This window comes from Hemitrygon akajei, chromosome 29, assembly GCF_048418815.1.
Source record: "Hemitrygon akajei chromosome 29, sHemAka1.3, whole genome shotgun sequence".
In the NCBI taxonomy this organism is placed as follows: domain Eukaryota; kingdom Metazoa; phylum Chordata; class Chondrichthyes; order Myliobatiformes; family Dasyatidae; genus Hemitrygon; species Hemitrygon akajei.
Window position 1 is genome coordinate 49,065,113 of NC_133152.1, and position 12,667 is coordinate 49,077,779.

Sequence of the window (12,667 nt, forward strand, 5' to 3'; positions counted from 1 at the left end):
TAAGTCTAATCAATTTATAGTTTTTTGAGGAAGTTACCAGGAAAGTGGATGATGTTGTCAACATGGACTTTAGCAAGGCATTGACAAGGTCCTGCACAGGAGGCTGGTTAAGAAGTTTCAGTTGCTCGGCAGTCAGGATGAGGTAGTAAATTGGATTAGACATTGGCTCTGTAGGATAAGCCAGAGAGTGGTTGTAGAGGGTTGCCTCTCTGACAAGAGGCGAATGATTACTGGTACGCTTGGGTCATTTGATGTTTGATATCTATGTCAATGATCTTGGATGATAACATGGTTAATAGGATCAGCAAATTTGTGGATGACACCCAGATTGAGGGTGTGGTGGACAGTGAGGCAGGCTATCATGGCTTGCTGATGTATCTGCATCATCAGGAAAAATGGCTGAAAACTGCAGATGGAATTTAATGCAGACAACTGAAATGTTTTGCACTTTGTTGGGACCAACCAGGATAGGTCTTACACAGTGTATGGTAGGGTACTGAGGAGTGTGGTAGAACAAAGGGATCTGGGAATACAGGTACATAATTTATTGAATGTGGCATCACAGGTAGACATGGTCGTAAAGTACAGAAGACAGGATGTAGTTGTATGATACATTAGTGAGGCCTAATTGTGTGTAGTTTTGGTCACCTACCTAAGGGAAAGATGTAAATGAAGTCGAAAGAGTGCAGAGAAAATTTACAAGGATATTGCTAGGTCTGGAGGGCCCAGTTATAAAGAAAGATTGAATAGGTTAGGAGTATATTCTTTAGAACGTAGAAGATTGAGTGGAGATTTGATAGAGGTATTCAAAATTATGAGGGGTATAAATAGGGTAAACGTAAGCAGGTTCTTTTCCATTGAGGTTGGGTGGGACTACTACAAGAGGTCATGGGTTAAGGGTGAAGGGTAAGAAGTTTAAGGGGAACATGAGGGGAAACTTCTTCATTCAGAGTGTTGTGTGAGAGTATGGAATGAACTGCCAGCATAAGTGATGGATGCGAGCTCGATTTCTATGTTTAAGAGAAGTTTGGATAGGTTCATGGATAGTAGGGGTGTGGAGCCCTATGGTGTTGGTGCAGGTTGTTGGGAGTAGGCAATTTAAATGGTTTTCGGCATGGGCTAGATGGGCCGAAGGACCTGTTTCTGTGCTGTACTTCTCTATGACTCTATAACAGCAGAAACACTTGCCGGCTCTTTCTGATGTGGGCCTCTCTGTTATTTTAGGGTTGGTCTCTATTAACTAGGAATTATTCCTATCTAGGAATAATGGTGCATAGTTCCCTGAAGGTGGAATCTCATGTGGATAAGGTAGTGAAGAAAGTTTTTGGTATGCTGGCCTTTATAAAGTTGGGATGTAATGTTAAAATTGTACAAGGCATTGTTAAGGCCAAATCTGGAGTATTGTGTACAGTTCTGGTCACTGAATTATAGGAAAGATGTCAACAAAATAGAGTACAGAGAAGATTTACTAGAATGTTACCTGGGTTTCAGCACTTAAGTTACAGGGAAAGGTTGAATAAGTTAGGTCTTTATTCTTTGGAGCGTAGAAGGTTGAAGGGGGACTTGATAGAGGTATTTAAAATTACGAGGGGAATAGATAGAGTTGACGTGGATAGGCTTTTTCCATTGAGTGTAGGGGAGATTCAAACAAGAGGACGAGTTGAGAGTTAGGGGGCAAAAGTTTAAGGGTAGCACGAGGGGGAATTTCTTTACTCAGAGAGTGGTAGCTGTGTGGAATGAGCTTCCAGTAGAAGTGGTAGAGGCAGGTTCAGTATTGTCATTTAAAGTAAAATTGGATAGGTATATGGACAGGAAAGGAATGGAGGGTTATGGGCTGAGTGCAGGCCAGTGGGACTAGGTGAGAGTAAACGTTTGGCACGGACTAGAAGGGCTGAGATGGCCTGTTTCAGTGCTGTAATTGTTATATTGTTATATGGTTATATGGTTAACCCTCTATCAGTCTCTGCCATTCCTTTGGATTTATTAGATGTATGGAGAGGAGCAGCTGCTGAATGGACAACAGGTTGCTCTCCATATTGTACTACCTGGCTTGTGTAACAAATAGACTGCTAGGATGTGACATCCATGGTCGACCCTGGCCAATGGAAGCCTCACAAGGTTGGGAATTCTGGGACTATTATCTAAGAAGGGATGTGCTGGCATTGGAGAGGTTTCAGAGGAGGTTCCCAAGAAATATCCCAGGAACTAAAGGGTTAATGATTCAGGAGTGTTTGATGGTTCTGGGCCTGTACTCCCTGTATTTTAGAACAATGAAGGGGAATCTCATTGAAACCTATCCAGTATTGAAAGGCCAGAGGAACCAATGAAGTGTGAGTCTAGGACACATTAGGGCACAGCTTCAGATTAGAGAGACATCTCTTTAGAACAGAAGTGGGGAGGAATTTCTTTAGCCAGAGGGTGGTGAATCGGTGGAATTCATTGCCACAGTTTGCTGAGGAGGCCAAGTCATTGGGTATATTTAAAGCAGAAGTTGATAGGTTCTTGATTAGTGAGGGTATCAAAGATGAGGAAAAAGCAGGAGAATAGGGTTGAGATGAACAATAAATCAGCTATGATGGAATGGTAGAGTAGACACAGTGGGCTGAATGGCCTAATTCTATTGCTATGTGTTCATGCACAAACATGACTGTACAGTGGTGTAATTCCCAAGCACAGGGAGAGTAAGCTATGAAACTGCCCCTTGGTTTTATATTGTATTGCCTTACTTACATGATGGTAACTGAGAGACAAATATTTTCAAGGATATGGAAAGAGTCCATTGGAGAGTCAGCAGGGATTCTGCCAGATAAACTGCATATAGTCTCAGTACTGTTATGTACGTTTCTGGACTGAGACTTGAATTTACCATGGCTGTTGGAGGTTCGTGTCTCAACCGAGGACACTCTACACACTGAAGGTCAGTATATTGCACAACAACACACACAAAATGCTACAGGAACTCAGCACTTTAGGCAGCACGTATGGAGAGGAATAATGAGTCAATGTTTTGGGCTGAGACCCTTCTTCAGGATTCTCTCCATGGATGTTGCCTGATCTGCTGAGTTCCTCTAGCATTTTGTGTGCGAAGCTCTGGATTTCCAGCATCTGCAAAATCTCCTGTGTTTATTGCTTTCTTGCAGAACCTAGTTTCAACTAGTCAAAGACTCCATTCATATGTATAGCAATTCCTAGATATCAAAACCTCATTGATCTCTTCTACTACATCCCCAAGGTGATGAACTAAAAATATTTTGTTCTGAGTGTTTTCAAAGTATTGAGTACAGCAGTTGAGTTGTTTATGTTGAAGTTGTATAAAACATTGGTGAAGCTTAATTTGGAGTATTGTGTGTAGTTTTGGTCACCTACCTACTGGAAAGACATCAATATTATTGAAAGTGTCCTGACGAAGGGTCTTGGCCCAAAACGTCGACAGTGCTTCTCCTTACAGATGCTGCCTGGCCTGCTGTGTTCCACCAGCATTTTGTGTGTGTTGTTTGAATTTCCAGCATCTGCAGATTTCCTCGTGTTTGCAATATTATTGAAAGCCTTTTCTCCTTGGAGCGACGGAGGATGAGAGGTGTATAAAATAATGAGAGGCATTGATCACGTGGATAGTCAGAGGCTTTTTCCCAGGGCTAAAATGGCTAGCATGAGAGGGCATATTTTTAAAGGGCTTGGAAGTAGGTACAGAGGAGATGTCAGGGGTATGTTTTTTACACAGAGAGTGGTGAGTGTGTGGAATGGGCTGCCGGCGGTGGCGGGAATGATAGGTTCCTTAAGAGACTCCTGGATGGATACATGGAGCTTAGAAAAATAGAGGGTATGGGTAAGCCTAGGTAGTTCTAAGGTAAGGACATGTTCCGCACAGCTTTGTGGGTCAAAAGGCCTGTATTGTGCTGTAGGTTTTCTATGTTTCTATGAAAGAGTGCAGAGAAAACTTACAAGGATGTTGCCAGAATTTGAGGACTTGATTAATAGGAAAAGGTTGAATAGGTTAGGATTTTATTTGCTAGGAGTCTAGGAGAATTTGTTAGAGGTATACAAAATTATGAGGGGTGCAGATAGGGTAAATGCAAGCAGGCTTTTTCCACTGAGGTTTGGATAGACTACAACCAGTGGTCATGAGTTAGGGTGAAAGATAAAATGTTTAAGGGGAACGTGAGGGGGATCTTCTTCACTCAGAGGGTGAGGGTATCGAACGAGCTGCCAGTACAAGTGGTGGATGTGGATTTAATTTTAACATTTAAGATAAATTTGGGTAGGTGCACGGATGGTTGGGGTATGGAGGGCTATGATCAATGGGACTCAACAGCATACTAGTTTGGCATGGAATAGATGGGCTGAAGGGCCTATTTCTGTGCTGTGGTGTTCTAAGCTATGACTCTAAAAGAAGGTTAAGTGTTGCCCAGAGGAAGCATAGGATCATTTATGTACAAGCTAAGCTAGTTATTGTGCAGTTAATAAGCTGAAACTGCATGAGTGCAAGTGAAGAGAGGAGAGAACAGTGGACATCTTTTGGAGATCTTTCCTAATGGCATCCTGCATGCTAAGTCTGACTTTTTGCTTTGATCTGGCAGTGAAGACCTTTTGTTTCGGTTTTAACAGATTGCTATGGAACCCATGTGATTGCTCTTACTGGCCAGCAACAGCAAATGATTGATTGCAAAACAGATGAAGAACCTTCCTTTTGAGGAAAATGTCCAATGGTCCTTTTTGCTTTGTAGGCGGGGAAGGCAAAATTGGCAAGGTGATGGATATTCGTGGCTGGGACACGGAGTCAGGCCGGAGTGTTTCACGAGTCACCTGGTCAAATGGGACAACCAACGTCTACCGAATGGGTCACAAAGGGAAGGTGGACTTAATGTACGTCACAGATGCTGCCGGCGGTTACTACTACAAAGAGCATTTGCCAAAGCTGGGTATGTGTAGATTGTTTCTCTATGGTTACCTTGGCTCTTTAACCAGAGAACTTAGCTTGAACATTGGCTATTCATATCTCATGCAGTGATGAGGCCCAGAACAGAAATTGTTTTTAAAGTCACATTTGTTTTGTACTTAACTCTGTTATTGAAACACTTAGCTATTTATGATTTATGGGCATCTAAAATATTTCAAAATCAAGTTCATGTTTATTGTCAATCAACCGTAGACGTGCATACTGCTATTCCTCTGGACCAAGGTGCACCACATGGTATATGTAACTCATACACGTAATATGTAAAGTATTAATACCACAAACAAATTAACAAATGACAAGGTGCATTTATGACCAAGTCAAGTCACTTTTATTGTCATTTCGACCATAACTGCTGGTACAGTACCTAGTAAAAATGAGACAACGTTTTTCAGGACCATGGTGTTACATGACAAAGTACAAAAACCCCCTGATCCCTTTAACCACAAGGGCCATATCTAACTTATACCTCATTAATTTATCTTATCTTCTGGTAAGATGGTGGCGCGTTTGAATGCAGTGGCCTCTCGGGCCTATCAAAGGTGCACTTTTCTTTTTAAAATGTGTTTTTAGTGGTCGTAAGTCTATACTGTATTCCAAAATCCATGGGTACAGCAGGTCTACAGCATCAGTGATCTGTCCCTTGTTCAGAGCTGCCGGTCAGGGTGTTGAAGGAACCGGTGGACGATTCGGAAAAGGAGAAGCTGGCGGTCGGCCAGGAGAAGGAGGAGCCGTGTGTTGGCTTGGAGAAGGAGAAGCTGGTGGTCAAGGTTGGGAGAAGGAGATACTGGTGCTCTGCCGGGAGGAGAAGCTGGTGGTTGGCCAGGAGAATGAGACGCTGGTGGTTGGTTTGGGAGAATGAGATGCCGGTGGTTGGTTTGGCAGAAGGAGAAGCCAGCGGTCGGTTTGAGAGAAGGAGATGCCGGCACTCTGCCAGGAAAAGGAGAAGCTGGAGGTTGGTCGGGAGAAGGAGACGCCGGTGGTCGGGTTGGGAGAGGGAGAAGCTGATGTTCTGCCAGGAGAAGGAGATGCCAGCACTCTGCCCGGAGAAGGAGATGCCAGCACTCTGCCCGGAGAAGGAGATGCCAGCACTCTGCCGAGTGAGGAGATACTGGTGCTCTGCCAGGAGAAGAAGAAGCCGGCAGTCAGCTGGGAGAAGGAGATGCCAGCACTCTGCCCGGAGAAGGAGATGCCAGCACTCTGCCCGGAGAAGGAGATGCCAGCACTCTGCCCGGAGAAGGAGATGCCAGCACTCTGCCGAGTGAAGGAGATGCCAGCACTCTGCCGAGTGAAGGAGATGCCAGCACTCTGCCGAGTGAAGGAGATGCCAGCACTCTGCCCGGAGAAGGAGATGCCAGCACTCTGCCGAGTGAAGGAGATGCCAGCACTCTGCCCGGAGAAGGAGATGCCAGCACTCTGCCCAGAGAAGGAGATGCCAGCACTCTGCCCGGAGAAGGAGATGCCAGCACTCTGCCGAGTGAAGGAGATGCCAGCACTCTGCCCGGAGAAGGAGATGCCAGCACTCTGCCGAGTGAAGGAGATGCCAGCACTCTGCCCGGAGAAGGAGATGCCAGCACTCTGCCGAGTGAAGGAGATGCCAGCACTCTGCCCGGAGAAGGAGATGCCAGCACTCTGCCGAGTGAAGGAGATACTGGTGCTCTGCCAGGAGAAGAAGAAGCCGGCGGTCAGCTGGGAGAAGGAGAAGCCGGTTGAATGGTCAGTAGAAGGTTCAAAGGAGCTGACCTGGATGCAAACCGTGCTGCTGCCGGCTACTCGAAGTCATCAGGGTTAGTGCATGAAAGCAGTGAACAATGAAATCATGAGTGTTTGTCTTGGATTTAGATAGATAGATAGATAGATAGATACTTTATTCATCCCCATGGGGAAATTCAACATTTTTTCCAATGTCCCATACACTTGTTGTAGCAAAAACTCCTTACATACAATACTTAACTCAGTAATAATATGATATGCATCTAAATCACTAACTCAAAAAGCATTAATAATAGCTTTTAAAAAAAAAGTTCTTAAGTCCTGGCAGTTGAATTGTAAAGCCTAATGGCATTGGGGAGTATTGACCTCTTCATCCTGTCTGAGGAGCATTGCATCGACAGTAACCTGTTGCTGAAACTGCTTCTCTGTCTCTGGATGGTGCTATGTAGAGGATGTTCAGGGTTTTCCATAATTGACCGTAGCCTACTCAGCGCCCTTCGCTCAGCTACCGATGTTAAACTCTCCAGTACTTTGCCCACGACAGAGCCCGCCTTCCTTATCAGCTTATTAAGACGTGAGGCGTCCTTCTTCTTAATGCTTCCTCCCCAACACGCCACCACCACAAGTCTCTGTTGGACGTTGATGCTGCAGGCCTGCTTCCCTTGTTTGGTGGTGAGGCAGGCGACGAGGCAGCAGTGTGGCCTTGGATATAGCGAGGATAAGGCCTGAAGTGGGCTTGCCTGCTGCCGCAGTCCAGTTGAGACAACACGAGATGGTGTAATGTGGAGTCTGTGCTCAGTTGGGAGCAAGCTGCTCCCATCAGTGCTGCCCTCCAGTGTTTGACTGGCAGAAGGACAGGCGGGATTGCCAGGAGCTGAACCATCAACTTGCATGTCGCTCAGGGAGTTGGATTATGTGTAACAACGTGTGTGTGTTTTTTTTTATCCTCTCTCTTTTTAAAAAATATATATTATGCACCTGGGCCTAATGGAACGCTGTCTTGCTTGACTGTATCCATGTGTGATCGGAATAAGAATTAAACTTGATTTGATCTGATCTCTCATCCTCCTTCGCTCCAAAGAAAAAAGCCCTAACTTGCTCAACATTTCTTTGCAAGACATGCTCTTTAATCCAGGTGGCATCCCGGTAAATCTCCTCTGCACCCTCTCTAAAGCTTCCACATCCTTCCTCTAGTGAGGCGACCGGAACTGAACACAATACTCCAAGTTTGGTCTAACAGAATTTGATAGAGCTGCAACAATACCTTCCAGTTCTTGATCTCAATCCCCTGGCACACCATACATACACCTTCTTTGCCACCCTATTGTGCAGAAATTTTGAAAGATCTATGGAAGTGGATCCCAAGATCCCACTGCTAAGAATTCTGCCATCAACCTTGTACTGCATGTTTGACCTTCCAAAGTGAATCACTCACATTTTTCAGCATTGAACTCCATCTGCTACTTCTTAGCCCTGTCCACAGCACCACCAACTTTGTGTCATCTGCAAACTTACTAGGGTGCCTTAGTAGTGTAGCAGTTAGCGTGGCGTTATTGCATCTCACAGCGTCAAGAGTTTGGAATTCAAGTCCAGTGCCTTCTGTATATTCCTTCCCGTGTGCACATGGCTTTCCTCCAGGTGCTCTAGTTTCTTCTCATAGTCCAAAGGCATACTGGTTGTTAGCTAATTGGTCATTTTAAATTGTCCTGTGATTAGGCTGGGGTTAAATCAGTGGGCTTCAGGGAGTGGTGCAACTCAAAGGGCCGTAAAGGCCTATTCAGCGCTCTAATCTCTAAATAAATAACTCACCCTTCCACTTCCTCATCCAAGACATCTACAAAAATCACAAAGATAAGGTATCCCAGAACAGATCCCTGCAGAATGGGGTTTCCCTTCCTCAGCTATTGACGCTGCCCTCACTGACATCTCTTCCATTTCCTGGATATCCGCACTCATCTCATCTTCCTGCTGCCTCAACAGGGAGAGAGTCCCTCTTGTCCTCACCTACCACCCCATGAGCCTTCACATCCAACACATCATACTGCACAACCTCTGCCATCTTTAACAGGATCCTACCACTAGACACATCGTTACTTCCCCCCTACAATTTGCTTTCCGCAGGGATCGCTCCCTCTGTGACTCCCTTGTCCATTCATCCCTCCCCATTAATCTCTCTCCTGGTACATACCCCTCCAAGTTATTGGAGTGGCACCTGCCATTTACCTATTCCCTTACCTCCATTTAGGGCCCCAAGCAGTTCTTCCAAATGAGGCAACGCTTGACCTGTGAATTTATTGGGGGTCAACCACCGTACCCATCTACCTTGCTGAAGCCTGGCGTAAATTCAGGACCGCTATGTCGAGCACCCGGCTCCATCCAACAAAAATGGAATTTCCTGGTGGCCAACCATTGTAATTCCAATTCCCATTCTGACATGTTGGTCCATAGCCTCCTTTTGTGCTGCAATGAGGCTGTTGTGTATTTAATAATTTAGTAATATTGTAAATATATTGCTTGATAAATAATCCTTTGTTTTTTACATAGGTCATTACAGGTTGTATGTAAAAGTACATGAATGGCATACGTTAATACACCACCATGTCACATGTGTGCCTTGGTAAAAGTAAAAACAAAGAGTACATGTTTGTCCCGGTCTCACCATGTTTTCTTTCAATTACAGAGATGAGGAGGAATTTCTTTAGCCAGGGGGTGATGAATCTATGGAATTCTTTGCTACAGGTAGCTGTGGAGGACAATTCATTATGTATATTTAAGGCAGAGGTTGATAGATTCTTTTGGTCAGGGCATGAAGGGGTGCAGGGAGGAGGCAGGAGGTTGGGGCTGAAAGGAAAATGGATCAGCCATACTGAAATGGTGGAGCAGACTTGATGGGCCGAATGGCCTAATTCTGCTCCTATATCTTATGGTCCTGTGGTCAAATTAATTTTATGCTTTGCAGTTATAAAATGTAACAGTGGTGATGAGATATTTTTAAAACTAACCTGAGACGACTTCTTACCTGTTGAAGTGTAGTGAGACATTCAAGTTTTGAAGCAAATTAAAAGTGAGTGCCAGTTTTGCTGAGTGCTTTGGGTTTAAAGGCAAACTGTTTGTTTTGACATTTAACTGCTTCAACCACTCCAGCCAAATTGAGTTTTGCTGATACTATGAAAGTAATGCAGGAACATTTAGAACCAAAGCCATTGTTGATTGCAGAACGCTTTAGGTTTCATAAGCAGAATCGAAAGGAAGGAGAGTCCATTTCAGCATACATGGGTGAATGAAGAGATTGTCTGAGCATTGTCAGTTCAGTGATAGGCTTAATGATGCACTGAGAGATCATTTTGCTTATGGAATCTTACAAGAAAACATTCAAAAATGGTTCCTAACTGAAGCACAACCCACATTTAAAAGAACAGTTGAAATCGCTGTATCAATGGAAGCCACAGAGGCATGATTGAGTTGCAGTCAGGAATGAAAGTGAGTATGAACAGAATTGCAATGTCTAAACAGAAACCTGTCTGGCTGAACAAATTGTGTTACTGTTGTGGCAAGGGCTCACATACACCAGTCCAGTGCAGGTTAAAAGGCAAAATTTGCAGAAAATGCAGCAAAGTAGGACACCTACAAAGAGCATGTTGGGCAGACAAAAGTAAATTGACTGCACAGAGAAGAGAAAGAGATAAAAAGCCAAGTTGCAGTTTCAAAAAGAGCATTAATCTGCACGTTGATGAAAAATCTGCTAACAATAAGAGTGACACAGGACTTGAGATTGATAATGTGAAAAGTAACAAGAGACAAGTGATATGGCTTACACCAGAACTGAATGGCAAATTAATTAAAATGGAATTGGACATGGGCTTGGCTTTTTCTGTCATTCCACAAATTGGGTTTGAATGGCATTTCAAAGATACAAAACTGAAGCCTGTAGAATCCAACGAAGAACTTGTACTGGAGAAAATACAGTGGTGCTAGAAAGTTTGTAAACTCTGTAGAATTTTCTCCATTTCTGCATAAATATGTCCTAAACTGTGACCAGATTTTCATGTAAATCCTAAAACTAGATAAAGACAAGCCAATTAAACAAATAAATTAGTTTGATGTTTTGGAATTACAAAGCATAACAGAGGCCACTCTGGGTAGAAGAGCAACACATTATATTCCATCGGGATAGCCTTCTTCAACCTGATGGCATGAACATCAATATCTCCTTCTGGTAAAAAAATACCTTCCCACTTCCCTCTTCTTCTATTCCCCACAGTGATCTCTTACTGCTTCTCCTCACCTGCTTATCATCTCCCCCTTGTGCCCCACTTCCTTCCCTTTCTCTCATGGGACACTCTTCTCTCCGATTAGATTCCATCTTCTCCAGCCCTTTAGCTTTTCCACCCACCTGGCTTCACCTATCATCTTCCAGCGAGTCTTCCTTCCCCTCCCCCCACCATTTCATTCTGGCATCTTCCCCCTGCCTTTCCAGTCCTGATGAAGGGTCTCAGCCTGAAACGTTGATTGTTTATTCATTTCCCTAGGTGTTGCCTGACCTGCTGAGTTCCTCCATCATTGTGTGTGTGTGTGTGTGTGTGTGTTTCCCTGCAGAACTCTTTAGTCACCACTTTCCTGGCAGATGTCAGAAACATTTGGTTAACGATATTCAAGATGCATTTGCAGGCTGGTATCAGTAATAGGTGTGTTATTGGACAATTTGGAGGGTTGGGGTAAATATCCGCATGGGTGGCACGTATTAATCAAAGATGGCCAACGTTGTTTTGTTAGGGTGTAGATGCTATCTGACCAATATGATTTGATGAGAGCAGTGTGATTGAGGTGGGCTTCATTAAGCCCTTTGACATTACTTGTCGAAAGGTCCAAACCCATGGGATCCAGAGAAAGCTGTCAAATTGAATCCTAAATTGCCTCACTGATAGGAGAGCGAAGGTAATGGTGAAGGGTTGTTTCTGTAACTGGAAACTGGTGATCAGTGGTGAACCATAGGGATTGAGGTGGGACCCCTGTTCATTGCTAAATGCATTAATGATAAATATTATTAGTAACTTTGACACACAAATTGGGGATGCTGTTGTTGTTTTATGCCTCATTCTTGAATTCTGAAAGAATGTTAGATCAAATATCTTGTGGATTAACTTTCTTATGTTTGTCTGTATTTTCATATGATTACCTAGAATAAGTAATTGTTCAGTGTTTCCTAATGGTTGCAGTTGCTTTTGTAACAACTAGGTGGCAGTTGTGAATATTTGAATAGGGGCTATGTGGTTGGTTAACTATTATCTACAGAAATTTAATGGGATTAGCAAACTGATATTAGAAGATCAGGACATGTCCCTCTTCTTTGTTCTTCTCAGTTGTTGCCTTCTCTATCACTACTCTCCTTTCTCGATCACTTAACTCTCTTAGCACTTAATAAACAATGGTGGGCAACACAACTTGTGCCTCATTCCTGACTTCTGAAAAAACATTGGATTGGAAACAACAGATTCCAGCATCAGGTTAGTCTTTGGGTACAGGATGTTGATCAGTTAGTAGCAAGAGGAGGAAGTACTGGCACTTTTAAGGAATATAAAAGTGGATAACTCTCTGGGTCCTGACAGGATATTCCCAAGGACCTTGAGGGAAGTTGGTGTAGAAATAGCAGGGGCTCTGACAGAAATATTTCAAATGTCATTAGAAACGGGGATGATGCCAGAGGATTGGCATATTGCTCATGTGGCTCCATTGTTTAAAAAGGGTTCTAAGAGTAAACCTAGCAATTATAGGCCTGTCAGTTTGACATCACTGGTGGGTAAATTAATGGAAGGTATTCTTAGAGATGGTATATATAATTATCTGGATAGACAGGGTCTGATTAGGAATAGTCAGCATGGATTTGTGCGTGGAAGGTCATGTTTGACAAATCTTACTGAATTTTTTGAAGAGGTTACGAGGAAAGCTGACGAGGGTAAAGCAGTGGATGTTGTCTATATTGACTTTAGTAAGGCCTTTGAC

General features: G+C 43.7%; 1 protein-coding gene across 6 annotated transcripts in view; it reads left to right on the forward strand.

Moving 5' to 3' along the window:
* mib2 (MIB E3 ubiquitin protein ligase 2) overlaps nt 1-12,667 on the forward strand; it is a 237,891-nt gene that overhangs the window by 138,392 nt on the left and 86,832 nt on the right. For 5 of the 6 annotated variants that reach the window (XM_073032417.1, XM_073032421.1, XM_073032418.1 and 2 more), the window contains one exon: nt 4,725-4,919. The exons of the other annotated variant lie outside the window; for it this stretch is intronic. In XM_073032417.1, the coding sequence (XP_072888518.1) occupies nt 4,725-4,919 (195 nt within the window). The remainder of the gene's footprint in view (nt 1-4,724; nt 4,920-12,667) is intronic. 6 annotated transcript variants of the gene reach the window in all.